The sequence below is a fragment of the Vulpes vulpes genome, chromosome X, assembly GCF_048418805.1.
Source record: "Vulpes vulpes isolate BD-2025 chromosome X, VulVul3, whole genome shotgun sequence".
Lineage (NCBI taxonomy): Eukaryota > Metazoa > Chordata > Mammalia > Carnivora > Canidae > Vulpes > Vulpes vulpes.
In genome coordinates this window covers 3,569,002-3,585,197 of record NC_132796.1, presented here as the reverse complement: position 1 = coordinate 3,585,197, position 16,196 = coordinate 3,569,002, and the positions used below count along the sequence as shown (strand labels likewise).

Here is a 16,196-nt window from a genome sequence, read left to right as displayed (position 1 = left end):
ATCTTCCCATGGGCTCATAACACAACTTGGGAGAAAACAGCTTCTATCTTTCCTTCAGTTTTTAAATCTTGTTTTGATAGCTCATGGGGAGTGAAGTTACTGAGCCAAACCCATATAGGCATGGAACTCTTGATGAAAATTTGCATCCTTGGGCACCTGGGTGGCTCAGGTGGTGAAGGGTCTACCTTCGGCTCAGGTCAGGGTCCCAGGGTCCTGGGATCAGTCTGCATTGGGCTCCCTGCTCATTGGGGAGTCTGTTTCTCCCTCTCTCCCTGCACCCCTGCCCTCTCTCTCAAATAAATACATAAAATCTTTAAAAAAATAAAATTGATATTATTAAAGAGTCATACTTGTAAAATGTGCACTATATATAAATATATAAATAATATTTAATAATATTATAATAATTATAATATTTATTTAAAAATAAAAATTAAACACATACCCACTGCCAGACTACAAAATAGAAGGTTATCGATATCTTTGCGTATCTATGCATGTCCTAAAGTCAGGTCTTCCGCTTCACTGCAGAATAATCTGTTCCCACTGGCTCTAAGCAATGTCCTGTCTAGTTTTATATGGTGTCATATACACAGAAGCACACCTACGTATTCTTCTGTGACTTGCCTTTTAATTTTTGAGATTTCTCCATTTTGATACATGTCTGTATTTTATTCATTTTCCACTATTGTGTAGTATTCTCTTTGGATATGCCAACATTTGTTAGTCCATTCCCCTGTTAGTGGACGTCTGGATTATCCTAGTTTGTTTGTTCCTGTGAGTATGGCTGCACATGGACACTCTAGTGCATGTGTCCAGACACAAGTATTTAAGAAGCTCTCCAGGGGCTCTTGGGTGGCTCAGTTGGTTAAGTGTCTGACTCTTGGTTTTGGCGCAGTCATGATCTTAGGGTAATGAGATTGAGTGTTACATCAGGCTCTGCAACACTCAGTGTGGGGTCTGCTGGCAATTCTCTCTCTCCTTTTCACTCTGCCCCTCCCCCTGCTTCTAATCTGCCTCTCTCTCAAATAAATCTATAATTTTTTTTTAAAGAAAGTAGCTCTATAGGAAAAATAGAGACCATACCTATACCATGTAGTATGGATATGTGTCTCTCTGCGTGTGTGCATGTTTGTCACCTCAAAAGTCTTCTGCATGCTCGACTCCCCATGGCACACAAAATTGGTTTCCATTTGGGATTGCACTAATTTTCACCAGCACGGTATGAGGTTCTAGTTGCGCCACGTCTTTGCTCAACACATGGTACCATTTGTCTTCTGCGTTTTTGCTAATCCTTTCTGATCTCTTCTGTATTTTGCCAATAACGAATGAGGTCAAGCCTCCCGTCCTAGGAGACCCTTGGCAGATTTGAGAGATTACTGCATGGAATCATGGAAGGAGAGCCACCAAAGATGATTTTTAATTTAGCCTGAATAACTGAAAAAATATAACATACTATTAAAATATGGAACAAAATATGGTGGTGGATAAAAAAAGAATTTCTAGAACATTGCAAGGTATCTAAGTGACAGTAGTCAGGACACATGATGGTTTGACTTTGAAGATGTATGACTGAGTTTGGTGAGAAGTCCACTGACACCCTGGAGATATTTGCAAGTTATTTGATTTAGGTTTGGAAATCATATTTGGTAACAGTTTAATTAGACACAGAAAATCAAGCATTTAATGAGCTTTTCCTACATGCTGATCCCTGTGCCTGCTCTGAATGTGCAGGACATAAGAAAATAAGCAGCACAGTTAGGGATAGTTTCATGAAAATGCAGCCGTGTCGTGGGCTGGGATCATATCTTGTTCCCCCGCTGTATCCCCATTACCTTGAGTGCTGATCTTGATGAAGTACGTACTGACCAGTGACTAGGTTTTGGTGTTAGTTTATTTCTTTGACTATTGTAGGTCCTCCTCTCCACATTTATTCTAGAAAAAATCCATGCTTTATTCCTAATCCTATTTTGGGGCTGCATACTATTGAATATTTTTCTATCCAGTCAGTTTTGACTGGACCATATAGAAAGTATGAGCTCTTTGTCTTGGGTTTAGACTGGGTCCTGCAGATCCTCTTGCTGGAAACTCCACTTCCTTCAACTGTGGCGTAGATGTGTTCCTGACCCATTAGTCTTCAGGGGAAGAACAGAAGTAGGGAGGCAGGTGATGGAGCTGATGCTCTGAGGTTACAGTTGGGCGCAAAACCACCCTGAAGATCGTACACTTGTCTTCTTTATTTGACTCTCCAATTACTTTATTTACATCTAAGCGTCGTGGCTCACCATGGCGGATTTGTACGGGATCTAATTTTCGGAAGTGAAAGAAGGTGCAGAGGTCAATGCGCAATGAGCTATCACAGTTGGCAAAAGATGATAGATTGTAACTTTGCTCACCTAGGAGATAAGACCAGAATATAAATATATGCAAATAATATACTAATTGGCTGATGGCTGGCATTGAGTGAATCTTGGTACGGATTGACAAGTGTGTGTCTGTTGTAAGCCCATGCACAAAGTGGAATTGGTGCCTCTAGGTAACTAGGTTCACTGGTTCTACCTCATGGCCAAGCTCTGTCTTCTAGAACAAAAGATGAACCACACCCCCCTCAAGCACTGTAAAATGTTGGTGTCTGTCCTCCCCAGAAACAAAAGGGAAAGGGAATCAGACGTGTCTATAGGTTGCTCACAGTTTGAAGAACAGCTGTCACCAGCTCTCATAGTCATCAGGACAGGAGGATGGTTGTACAAGCTCATTAATTTGGGCAAGGACCAGAGCTTGCTGTTCTTATTGTCCTGATGCTTCATAACGTCAGAGGCAAGTGAATCTTCACAGCACCTCTTGGCACCAAAACCCACACTGAGTCTCCGGCTTTCCGTGTATATAGAGAGCAGCACAGAGGAGGGCTGCTTCCAGCTCATTCATCCTCTCCCTTTTGAGGGGATGGGAGGTTGAGTTTTTGAAGATGCATTCACAAAATTCTCTGTCTTCTTTTTTTTTTTATTTTATATTATTTTTTAAGTTCTCTGTCTTCTAATGTATCAGGGCACGAAAAAGGAAAGCCTTGCATCCCTTCCCCGGGAGATGTGATTTTATTCCTTCTTGGTTCAAAATACCAAAACAAGTTTGGTCAGGACCCATCTTAATGAAATACGTATTTTAACATCAAAGCAATCTCAATGTGAAGGATGCACACTCTGGGGACAAATGTACTGCGACTTTGATTTTGACCCATTTATATTCTGATATGCCTGGATAGTTTGAGCCTTGTCTTAATTACAATCTCAGGCAGAATGACTGCCCTGTAGAGAATCATTCTAAACTAGCCAATCAAGTTCTAAATCACGTCGAAATGCCACTCTGAGCTATTCCTCGGTTTGCCACCTTTGTAGAGAAAGCATGCGACAGAGCCCTTCTTAACTTTCCAGCTGTATGTGTTCACTGAAGGTATGATTTTTTACTTTTTTTTCATTCAAATGTTTTATTCAGCTAATCCCTTTTCTAGTGTGACCTTTTTATTTTGGGAAAAAAATAAAAAAATACGTATAATATATAAAAGGGATATATCTATGCTATATATATAATATATGCTAATAATATATGTTATATGCATATATAACAACATTTCACCCTTTGTGAAAAACTTTCCAGTACATGAGATTTATATGGGAACTCTTTTATTTTTTTTGTTCCCAGATATATTGGTTGGTTAACTTTAGAGGGTTTTTTTTAATGATAATGATGCATATTTAATAGATTTATTTTAAAATTCTTCGTTACGTATTGCTTAAGCTTTTGAAGTTGACAAATACTTGAGTGTGACACACACACACACACACACACATTGTTTACTTGTACCCACACATATGTAATCATTTACACGGCCACCAGAATTCTGTCTTGGATGACTCACACCTGTGGTTCTCACTGTGGGGTGATGCAGCCCCAGGGGTCATTTAGCAATGTCTGGAGACATCTTGGATAGTTAAAATTGAGTGGGGTTGTGTTACTGGCATCTAGTAGGTGGAGACCAGGGAGGCTGCTCCACCCCCTACAGGACACAGAACGATGCCCACCAAAAAGAACCATATGGTCCATACTGTCAACAGTGCTGAGGCTGAGAAATCAGGGGCTTCAGATTGTGTGACTCGTGTGCAAATTAGCCAAATTTCAAAAATTGAGGAAATAAATAAGATGGCTCCGAACTTACATTACCTAGAAAGGGCTCACACGCCCCTGGGCACCTTCTCTCGAGTCCTGTTGGCCCATGATCTCTCTCTGGCCCTCAGAACCCTGTGAGGAGGTAGATATGGCCAGAGGAGAGGCTTGATCATTGGACTCAGCATGAAGGCTAAGGGTGGCCCCACTTGTGCACTCTTAATGTTTTTGTGGTTCGTGGGTACTTTCATCCATATCGAGTTGGAGAACTATTGAGTGGGCCAGAATTCCCAGTGGAACTAACCTTGTAGGTCTTGGCATAAACCCATTAACCCTTAAGTCCTACCTTTACTAAGCTCTGTGTTCTAGGGACTGTGTGCTGCCTCATGTGGATGACCTCATTTCATTCTTTTTTTTAAAAAAATGTTTATTTATTTATTCATTCATTCATTCATTCATGAGAGACTCAGAGAGAGAGGCGGAGACACAGGCAGAGGGAGAAGCAGGCTCCTCACAGGGAGCCCAATGTGGGACTCAATCCCGGGACTCCGGGGTCACGACCTGACCTGAAGGTAGATGCTCAACCATTGAGCCACCCAGGTGTCCCAATCTCATTTGATTCTTAAACAATTATAAACAGATCAGTAAAGGGAGACACAAAGAATGTAAATTCCTTGCTCTAGTCTTGCTCAGCAGCAACCCCTGGCTGACTTCAGAGCCTGTGCATTTTGTCTCTGTACGTATGGTTCTTTTGAGCGCATCCACGTTCAGCATCCCAGCACCTTGTGTTTATAGAGTGGGCAATGTGTCTGCCCTCCACCTCTGCATATTGCCTCATTCCTGCTCTCCACACCCCATGAGGAAGGCATGACACACCATTTACATCAAGTCCAGGCAGGTGGGCTCAGTTCCTCAGCTCACAGAGGTGGCATTTGAAGACCCAGGTCTTTCAGAATCCCAAATCCATGGCGTCTCCTTTTATCGCCAGGGAGGCTCCAGAAGGAACAGCTAATGTTGGTTCAGAAGCAGAAGGGCTTTCAGGAAAACAGAAAGATTCCAAACATGTCATCACCCCTTTCTTGTTCTTGTCTGCCTCCTAATTATTCAGAAATTGGATCTCCGTGTGGCAGAAATCCAAACGTTGTCTACAGCAGAATTCAAAGATAGAAGCAAACACATACACCCAACATTTGGTGTGACGGTATTTTTCACTTTCGACGTTACAACCCAGAGTTCGAGGGCATTTTCATTCAGGTCTGATGGACTTGGCCCAGGAGGTCATGGGCTATGGATTTCCCCCAGAGGTGTATAGCTCCGTGACAGATCCATCTCTTAGAGGTTTCATTAAAACAAAAAGCAAAAAACCCCCAAAACAAAAAACCTAAGAGCTTATTGATGTATTCCACTCAACTGTCCACTTAAATGAAATGTGTAATTATACTCTACCCCAGAAATACTCTGAATCACCCAGAATATCTTTTGCATTTGTCCGTTTTCGAGTTGAGGAACGCTCTATTTAAAGGAATACTGTTTGCAACACCTAATGTCATGTTTTCCATCCCTCATGGATCATGAGCAATACGCTCCCACTCGTGCACAGCATTCTTTTTTTTTTTTTTTAAGATTTTATTTATTTATTCATGAGAGACACAGAGAAAGAAAGAGAGGCAGAGACACAGGCAGAGGGAGAAGCAGGCTCCCTGCAGGGAGCCCGATGTGGGACTCGATCCCGGGGTTCCAGGATCACATCCTGGGCTGAAGGTGGTGCTAAACCACTGAGCCACCCGGGCTGCCCCATGCACAACATTCTTTACTGTCCTAAGAGGAATGACTTACCAAGTGAGAGTCCTATGGTCCACATTGAGACAGGTCTAGGAGGTCACACTCAACGGGAGGGTAACTCAGGTGTACCATCAGCTTTTAAAGGAAGCTGCAAAAACAAACGAAAATAAAGAAAATGGGCTGCGAGGTGAAAGGTTTATGGTGGATGGCTTACGTGACGATCGGGATGGCCGTATCAATGCTTTTTAGTATTATGAATGATATCCTGGTGGGACAAGCACTGCAGCAGGTACTTGCCATGTACTGTCTTGCTCAGGTTTTATGAGAAACTGCAGTTTCAGGCTGATGCTGTGTGTAGCCTAAAGGTATATGCCACTGAGTATCCCGAAAAGGTTTAGAATCCAGAGCCTACACCTTTTCCATAAGGTCATGCTTGTTTTGCGTAGCTGATATGTATCCGCATGTCATAAAGCCAGTTTGGCCTGGTCCCCCGCTTCTCCTTTTCTCATACTCCAAACCTTTGATAGGCTCCAAACCTTTGATAGGCTCCATCCATATCCCCTTAGGGAAAAGTGGCAGTTTCCTTAGACATTTGAGAGACATCGTTTTGGGGGGTTCCTACCACTGAGTGGCCGGCCTTTGTAAATAAGAGTGACGTTGGGCGACATCATTACCGTCATCTGAACAAGATGTTTAATTTTTGTTTGTCAACTCAACGGAGGCTTGTTGCATGTTTTCTAAATGTGGTGCAACATTCCAGGTAATGGGGAGCCGACCAAGAATTAAGGCAAGTCGTGTTCTTGCCAGAATCTACCACGTGGGGACGTGGGTAGGCAGATTCATCAGTGAATGAGACTGTCATGGGGAGATGTTGAGGGTTGCACGGGAGCAGATGGGGTCGCATGGCTTCCCTTGGCTTCATTGTCCTCATCTGCTTTCTTTCCCCATTAGGCGGACTGCTGGGCCTCGGACTGTTCCTAAGGAATCCTTAGCCTTGGGAGGCGTCGGATGGTCACCGCGTCCTTGGAGCCTCACACTTGCTGGAATTCACTTCCAGGACCAAGAGAGGGCTGCCCTCTCTCGCAATGGGCTGCCGAGGAAACAGCTGGCTTTGTTCTTAACCTCGGGCTCTGTCTATGACCCATCCCAGAGGCTCCTGTCCTGGGTCCTCGGCTCCCCGGAAAGCCCTCTCTGTCCGCAGGCTCGCTTCGCGGCTTCGTTTGCTTGGAGTTGTGTCCCCCAGGCCCCTGCGGATGTGGCAGTGAACAATGTCGAGACCCAAGGGACTGTTATGGCTGCCAGTGTTCTTCACCCCGGTCTGCGTCATGTTGAACTCCAACGTCCTCCTGTGGATAACCGCGCTTGCCATTCGGTTCACGCTCATTGACAGCCAAGCACAGTATCCAGTCGTCAACACAAATTATGGCAAAATCCGAGGCCTAAGAACACCATTGCCCAATGAGATTTTGGGTCCAGTGGAGCAATACCTGGGGGTCCCGTACGCCTCGCCTCCTACCGGAGAGAGGAGGTTTCAGCCCCCAGAACCCCCGTCCTCGTGGACTGGAGTCCGAAATGCCACCCAGTTCGCGGCCGTGTGCCCCCAACACCTGGACGAGAGGTCTTTGTTGCATGATATGCTGCCCATCTGGTTTACGGCCAATTTGGATACTTTAATGACCTACGTTCAAGACCAAAATGAAGACTGCCTCTATTTAAACATCTACGTGCCCACGGAGGATGGTAAGTACTTTATTTAAACAGAAGACCGCACCTGCCCACTCGCTGTCAGATTTGGCGGGAGGCCTGTAGAATGTCCTGTGCGTGATTTGTTTCTTCTACAACCCATTTATTTATTTATTTTTTCATATTCTGAATGCAGCCGTTACCCTAACCTGTAAATCATTACAGTTGTATTTATGGAGCATCTAGGAAATGGACAATGCTGTAATTAATGGCTTCATTATAGTCATCCGTGGCCTTTTTAGCGGGGTTACAGTGACTACTTGCAATTGGCCACCGGTGTCAGCATATTATACCTGCATTCATCCAACAGGAAAATGAAATCTATAGAAAACAATAGAATTAGAACATTGTCATGCTCAAGTTAGCAAACTGAAGATTATAAGGCAGTTTCTTTTGTTTTAATGACTTAAGATTTTACCTTTTTTTCCCTTCTCTCTCTCTCTTCTTTTTTTCTTTTCCTTCCTTCCTTCCTTCCTTCCTTCCTTCCTTCCTTCCTTCCTTCCTTCCTTCTTTCCTATTGAGTCTTGAAAGAAAAAGTGCTGATTATTTTAAATATAGAAGCAAGGGGTATTTACATTTCATGAAATGGTTGGAGTTCATTGTTTAGAATCTGTGTTGCTAACATCAATTTGCACCTTGTTTCCTCGCAATAGTCACAGAAATCCAATGGAAAATGTGTGTCCTTCGATGATTCTAGCTACATTAGGAAATAGTGTGCTTGCTTGAACGAAATGGCCCCTTTGTTTTCAATAACACAGCAGTGAAAATCTGGTAAAAAAAAAAAACAACCAATAATGTTTGATTTATTAATTTAATCCAATGGTAGTAAAATTTTATTATCTCCTTCTCTGTGTACATTTCAGATGAAAAAAAAATTTATAAAGGCTAACCAAAGTCATGCTACAATGTGAACACATTTCTCATTTACCATTTGCATATGCTATTTTTAGACAAGGAAAGAGAAAAGCCTGGAATGTAAATCTTGCTGGAATTAAAAGAAGTGATTTACAGGAGTCATAGACATCTGTAGAAATGAAAGTGTGTCCTTTGTAACTTTTAGGGGAGAAATTTCATTTTGTTTGTTTTATTTCCCTTTAATCCTCGGAGGATGATTTTTCAGTGGATGGTCTGAAACAAGCGATTGTGTTACCCACAACCTCCTAAGTTGTGCAGGACCTGCCATATTGTGCTTTCTCCATGGGAATGCTAAAAGGTAGCTCCAGTAGCGTGTCATGGAACAGCAGGCCGGGGTTGTCGGTTACCAAGATCCCCGAGAACACCCACAGAAAGGAATGGAAAGATGGCATTTGTTGTATCAGCCGCCTCTGGAGGGTGGCCGTGGTGGTTATGGTAATAGACCGCACAACTGTCCTGCAAAGTCTAGGTCTGAATGTGATGCCAAGGAGTGAACGTGGCCCTCGGATGCCATAATTGCACACAGCACGCCTTGGGCATGGATCTGGGGAAAGCCGACTGTACCCACAACCAGTGAGCACTATGCCTCACTTCAGAAGCCACCTGGGTCATGAGCTATGCAAACAAAAAAATAATAAAATTAAAAATTAAAAGAAGGAGAAGTGGAAAAGAACCAGGAGAACAAAAAAAGGATAAAATATCAAAATTTCTCTCCCACGACCCCTGACCTGCGGGTGTGTAGGAGCTGGTGGCTTTCCAAGGCCCCGTCCCTGTGCCCCCTGCATTCCCGGACAGGTTGGGCCCAAGGAGACCGCCTGCTGAGAGAAACCAGTAAACTCCCCGATTACAGAACCACTGCAGAAGTGCAACTGTGTGGCTCAAAACCATAAATAATTTGGGCATTTCATTGCGGTTCAGCACTGAATAGGAATTTAGGAATAGAAAAATGTGAAAGAAAAAAAGAAAAGAAAAAAAAAAGAAAACTGTGAAAAATGCTCCCCAATGGAAAAGCAGTCGAACCGTTCAAATAAACCCAGTGCCACCTGTTTACATTCCCAGGTTTTTCAGAGCGTTTGCCTATCGTATCTTGTGGGGTCTTGACAGGAGAATCAGGAACCCAATAGGGCCTGAAAGGTGGAATCTGTTTTCCTACAATATATAAATATTGGGATTTTGCTGGTGAGTGAGGGTAGATGCTTCCAAGTTTGTACAAACTACAAATCACAGCCTGTTGGGTCAGGAGTTTTTTGGTTTTCTTTTTTCTTTTTTTTTCTTTTCTTTTCTTTTCTTCTTTTCTTTTCTTTTTTCTTTCTTTTCTTTCTTTTCTTTCTTTCTTTCTTTCTTTCTTTCTTTCTTTCTTTCTTCCTTCCTTCCTTCCTTCCTTCCTTTCTTTCTTTCTTTCTTTCTTTCTTTTTTCTTTCTTTCTTTCTTTTTCTTTCTTTCTTTCTTTCTTTCTTTCTTTCTTTCTTTCTTTCTTTCTTTTTCTTTCTTTCTTTCTTTCTTTCTTTCTTTCTTTCTTTCTTTCTTTCTTTCTTTCTTTTTCTTCCTTCCTTCCTTCCTTCCTTCCTTCCTTCCTTCCTTCCTTCCTTCTATCCTCCCTTCCTCCCATCCTCTCTCTCTCTCTCTCTCTTTTAAATATTTGCATCCATTTGAGAATCAGTGTGGAGCTTTAGCTATTTAATTATTGGTTATTCACTTAATGAAATCAACTCCCCGTCCTTAATAACACATTGAAATGATGGCATCGTACTGATTCCTCCAAAGCCCTCCCTTTATGGGCTGTCTTAGTTTATATGCATGCATTTATTTAACGGCGTACGCAGCAATATTGGGTATTCGGAGTTCAGAATTCCACTTTGATACTTCAGTTTTTTAGGTTTATCTTTCTGCATCCCTTAGAGCGTGTGGGCGATGTGCAGGCACAACTTCACTTGACTGCCAAAAATACTTCTGAATCTCTTCTATGTGCCAGGCATGCTTTAGATGTTATGATTACAACAGACATGAGAACTCCTAATCTGGGGAGCCACACACTTGTAGGCAGAGCATGGCCTCCCCAAAGAGGCCTCCATTCTCATCCCTGGAAGCTGTTACTCTCTGGCCTTCCGTGGTAAAGGGGAATGAATTTAGATAGCAGGTATATTTATATTTGCTTATCAGTTGACTTGATAGTAAAGGGGGTATATGTTGGATTACCTGGCGGGGCCCAGTATTTGATTACAAAGCCCTTCAATTGTGGAACAGAAAGATAAAACACATCAGAGCCAGAATGCAACTGTGTAATAAGGACCCAGCTGAGCTTTCTGACTTTGGGGATGGGATATAGCCAGGAGGCGGGGACTATGGGCAGCTTCTAGAAGGTCAAAAAGACCAGGAGATGGATTCTCCCCAGGGGCCCAGGAAGCCGCATAACCCAGCTCACCACCTTCATTTTAGCCCCGTGCAAGCTCTGATCTATGAAGCTGTAGGGTCATACCCATTGGCTGCCTCCGAAGCGCTCATGTTTGCGGCCTAGTGTTAACAGCACTATTTGAAATGCATGGTAGTCTCTATCCTCAGTGAAAACAAAGAAATGGCCAAAAAATTGTGTTTGCTTCGAGCCTTCTGAACCCCTTCCCATTAGAGACTCTTCTTTGCTTCCCTTTCAACCTCAAGTATGATTGAAAAAACACTTTTACCTTAATGCCCGGTAGTTAAAAGTTAAAATTTGCTGCTCCTGCACATGCCAGTTTGTTGGGAGACACTTTGAGGCATTATAGTGTATGTACCCAGTCTTTTTGTTCACCGTGTTAGTGGTGTTAGGGCAAATCCTACTAAATGCCACATTTAGGAAATACAGTGATTTTGCACAGGGACATCATAAAGAGACCATTTAAATTTACCCAGGCATCTAAAACTAATTTCCAGAGTCCGTGTCAATGAATGACCTACAGCAAAACATCCAAATTGTCCTTTTATGTCCATTAAATCTCACACACGACGACGGCCGGACCTCTAAATGGCTTCTGGTCCTGCTTGCACTCATGGTAGCAAAATATTTTGGGCTCCTTGCTCTTCCTCTCTTGACCTCAAGATCTGATCTGCTCTGGGCAAAGTGATTCGTTATGCTTTTTTTTTTGTATTCTTCATGCTTTGTAATGTAAATTTGATTCTTGATTCCCTCCTCTGGCTGAGTTTGGAGGAAAAGCCCTAAGAACGTGCCTGCCTGGATTCAAAATTTGCCCCCTTAGCAGCTGGGGGACTGTAGGCAGGTTGCTGGGCTTGTTTTTTTTTTTTTTTTTTTTTTTTTTTTAGGTTGCTGGGCTTGTATGAGTCTTGCATTTTGCTGTGTGTATGACTGAGATGCGCTGGGAGGTTAAGGCCTTAACCCATATAAAGTGCTTACCCTCGTATCCTGCACACGTAACCACTCAGTGGTCCCATGTTAGTGGAACATAATTAATCGTCAAAAAGGGAAGCAGAACATGTCAGCGAAACTGCATGTGCATATGGGGTCTAATGCAAATATTAATCCCGTGCCTAATACATGTTTATTATCTATAATTGTTGACCGTAGTCCTGGACAGGTCAGCTGGAGGAATAGGATCAAGGGACCATCATTTCTGACAGTACTAGGACTTTAGTAAAAGGGAATATAATTTTTTAAAAGAGCAGAGAAATTATTCCACTCTGCTTTATTCCTGAGCTTTGTCATTTTCAGCCTCACTTGTGAAATGAATTTCCAGCATCCTATGTGAGTTACAGAAATTAATCATCAAGAAAGCATTAAAATTCATTTCTTGGAAGAATGCCTTAGAACATCCAAAGACAATAGTACTCCTCTCTTTATGTGAGATAAAGGAGAAATTAATTTCCTTTCTCTTCTCATCAAGGCCCAGATAGTCCAATTGTATGCAGATAGTGACAAAATCCAGGTGACACAGTAAAACTTAAGTGAGTTAACACAATGAGACAGATGTTTTAACCAATCAACATCAGCTTGCAACTATGTGAAAACAATTCAACGATTGCCATTTTCATGTGTCACCCGGATGTTTGACGTTTTATAGACGTAGCTTGTAAGGGAAGATAATTATGAGAGATTTATTAGACAAATATCTCCCTGACAAGGATTCATTGAGTGGAATTCAATATTTTGTGAAGAAGGTTAAACTGGTGTGGATTTCTGATAACACGCATTTCTCCGCCAGCTTAGAAGATCTCGCCCATTGGAACATAGAATCATACCCTTATTGAGGGTTAAGGAATTATATATGTTTAGGAAATGTATGAGTTATGCTTGTTTGGAAAATGTAGCAAAATCACTCCCTAAGAAGAGAATGATTCCTTGTTTTCCGTCCGATGAACTGTAACTCCATCCCATTTGCAACTTAGATGTTTCTCACAATTAGAACAAGTCTCCATTATGTAGAATGTGTTAAAAACCCAACTTGCCATATGGTGCATATCATAAACAATATTACAAAAAAAAAAAGAAAGGCAAAAAACAGAACAAAAACGTTTAAGATGGAAACTGGGCATGCGACTGGCCGCCTAGAATCTGTCCATTTTCGACAATTTGCTCGTTATTAACTTGTTCATTCTTACCTCCAAGGACACCGGATAGCTTTATTTGTTGCCAAGCGATACTGCTAGTTTGGACACGGTCGTTTATTTTCCATATTGTCTTGGCTGAGACATTAAACCTTCTCAGTGTTTAGTAACCTCAGCTATTAGTAATAATAATAATACTACTGGTATACCTCCCCTGACTGTTTAGGTTAGAGCAACTTTGGAGTAAGCCGCTGTAGAATCGTAAAATATGACTAACAATAGAATTATAGGAAAAATTATGAATTGAAAAAGGTCAATAGGTCTCACATTTAATTTCACGTGAATTTAATACTAATCTTATGTGATCGTTCACTGGCAGATTCAGTTTCTTGGGTAGGATGGTTGGGAGTAGCTCCTAGCCTTCCCACCGTGTGTTTTCATTCTCCTAAACCGGGCTGTTTTCGTACTGGGTTTGTTTCACATTCCCTCCTCTGTGAGAACCCTTCTCCTTGGTACACTGACATCCAAATCGTAGCAAAAGTGACCAGAAGCCGAGATTTCCTTAGTTTTGGATTCAAGGACCACAGATGTGTGAGATGCAAAGCAATGGCCCTACGTAAATAAATCAGACCTCCAAATCACATACTGAACTCACAGGCGACAAGCTGGGGGGACGTCTGAGTGGTCTCTTCCACCACTAATACTTGTTAAGATACATGAAGACGACGAATCTCTATTTTATTAATTCAGTCGGATTGTTCTATGTTTAGGTTCAGAAAAATAGGTTTCCACAACATGGGAGCAGATTTTTTTTTTAAAGGGGGAAAAAAAATCCCCTGTTAGATTTTGCATATCTGACTATTTTGGGTATTTGGATAGTGAAGTTGTATGGTGTGTGTGTGTGTGTGTGTGTGTGTGTGTGTGTGTGTGTGTAAGGTGTTGGAGGAAAGCCAACAACAGATATCCACAGTTCAATTAAGATCAAGTGCGTTATGGTTTCTGGAAAAGTCCAATTGAATGTGGGAACTACTGTCCTGCCCCCTCCTCTCTGAACTCCCAAGCCCTGGGATGTCTCAGTTAAGCAAAACACCCTCTTGTCTGCTGTGAATGGGGTCACGAGCACAATACTCGGGTTTGCCGTGTGGGGAGAGGGTATTCCCATCAAAAAAGCTGGAACACAGCTTTTGGCTCTTCTTAAGCAGAGGAGCTTTTTGTGATGTGTTGCCACAAGATATGAAAATGTTCGTTAGCTCTTTCTTCCTTAAATTGGTGTCTTCTGCTACATCTGCTTCATCTCTTTTTTTTTTTTTAATTTTTTATTTATTTATATATGATAGTCACACAGAGAGAGAGAGAGAGAGGCAGAGACATAGGCAGAGGGAGAAGCAGGCTCCATGCACCGGGAGCCCTATGTGGGATTCGATCCCGCGTCTCCAGGATCGCGCCCTGGGCCAAAGGCAGGCGCCAAACCGCTGCGCCACCCAGGGATCCCTCTGCTTCATCTCTTTTGGGACCTAATCCTCACTCCGTCCCAGAGTGAACACCCAGTATTCACCTAACATCCCATCCACCTGCTACGAGTTGACTTTTCATCCCAACTCACGCCATGCACTCTATTAATCTCCCGATCTCAACTCTGACTCTTTGTCTTTTCTTCTCTCTTTCAATCCGTACTCTCTTTAGAGCCTTCCTTCTTAGCAGATTCACTTAAAAATTATTGATTTGAAAAAAAAATAAAACAATAAAAATCATTGATTGAAAAATGACTCTTTGCACTTACCGTATACGAGGCATTGAGCCAGTCCAAGTGGTGATACGAGGAACTGGAAGCTCTTTGCTTGGAAAATGAATGAGCCCCAGCAAAACTCGAATTTCAGAAGGGATCAGTGGGCAGAAGAATTCAGGGAGTTCTCTAGGATTTCAAGAAGAAAAAAAAAAAAAGTAAAACAATCTGTAAGTGGATGTGTTGCATTGAAGATCCACAATGGAAAGTTTCCCACTGAGCCTGACACACAGACACAAGGCATACGCACAAATGTTGTGCGGCGAGGAAATGGTTTCTGAGTCCCCCACGGTAAGCTCCTTGTTTATTGCTTCTCTAGTTGGGCCAAGACATAAAAAGTGCAAAAATGGGGAGGAGGGAGAGATAAAACCTAACAAAATGATAGGAAGGTGCATCAATAGGATAATCTAACATGCAAAGCACTCACTTGGGTGTTTTTTTGCATTGCTATATTTTTGATATCGGAGGATTCATAACTGGAATTCCATCCCAAGGAATTCTAATGCACATTTTTCTTCTCAGCAGACTGTGTGGTGAGGTTAAATCGAAGAATATAAGGTCCTGTTCTTATCAAACTCAAATGTACTTTTATCTCCCGAAATTAAAAAAAAAATAATTTATTAAAAGCGCCTGTCTTCCCCCAATTTTTTATCTACTGAAATACCTTCATCACAATGTTTTGTAATGTATCCATCCAGATAATATGAAATACAGTTATATTAATGTTGCATATCTAAAAATAGTTTAGATTCAAAAAATAGTAGCAAACCACAGAGAGAAAATTGCATCCCTCCTAAGAAAATTTAAATGTTTGAAATATATCCACTTAGACTAGTTCTTTCCTTTTGAGCTTAAATCACATAATAATGAGGTTAAATTCCACTGTAGCACGTTTTACAAGTTGTTTGCATTTCACCCCTTTTTTTCTGAAGACTTTATTTATTTATTTGAGAGAGGGAGAGCACCAACAGAGGAGAGGGGCAGAGGGAGAGGGAGAAGCAGACTTTCTGCTGAGCATGGAGCCCACGCGGGGCTCGATCCCAGGACTCTGGGATCGTGACCTGAGCCAAACTCAGACACCTAACCTACTGAGCCCCCCAGGTGCCCCCATCCTTTTTTTAATTTTTTTTTTTTAAGAAAAAGATTTTGGCATGTTGAGTATCATTGTTAAAGTTTAGCTGGGGTAAGTGATGGAACCAAGTAGGACGCCCATCAGAGATTTTGGAAGAGCTTCCCATGGGAGGACCTGGAGGGGCGTCACATGCACGGTCTCCTGCGATGC

General features: G+C 42.1%; 1 protein-coding gene across 11 annotated transcripts in view; it reads left to right on the top strand.

Annotated features, from left to right (window-relative positions):
* Positions 1 to 16,196, top strand: part of NLGN4X (neuroligin 4 X-linked) — a 298,947-nt gene that overhangs the window by 64,201 nt on the left and 218,550 nt on the right. For all 11 annotated transcript variants that reach the window (XM_026015327.2, XM_072743578.1, XM_072743580.1 and 8 more), the window contains one exon: positions 6,892 to 7,680. In XM_026015327.2, the coding sequence (XP_025871112.1) occupies positions 7,209 to 7,680 (472 nt within the window). In that variant the 5' untranslated portion in view covers positions 6,892 to 7,208. The remainder of the gene's footprint in view (positions 1 to 6,891; positions 7,681 to 16,196) is intronic.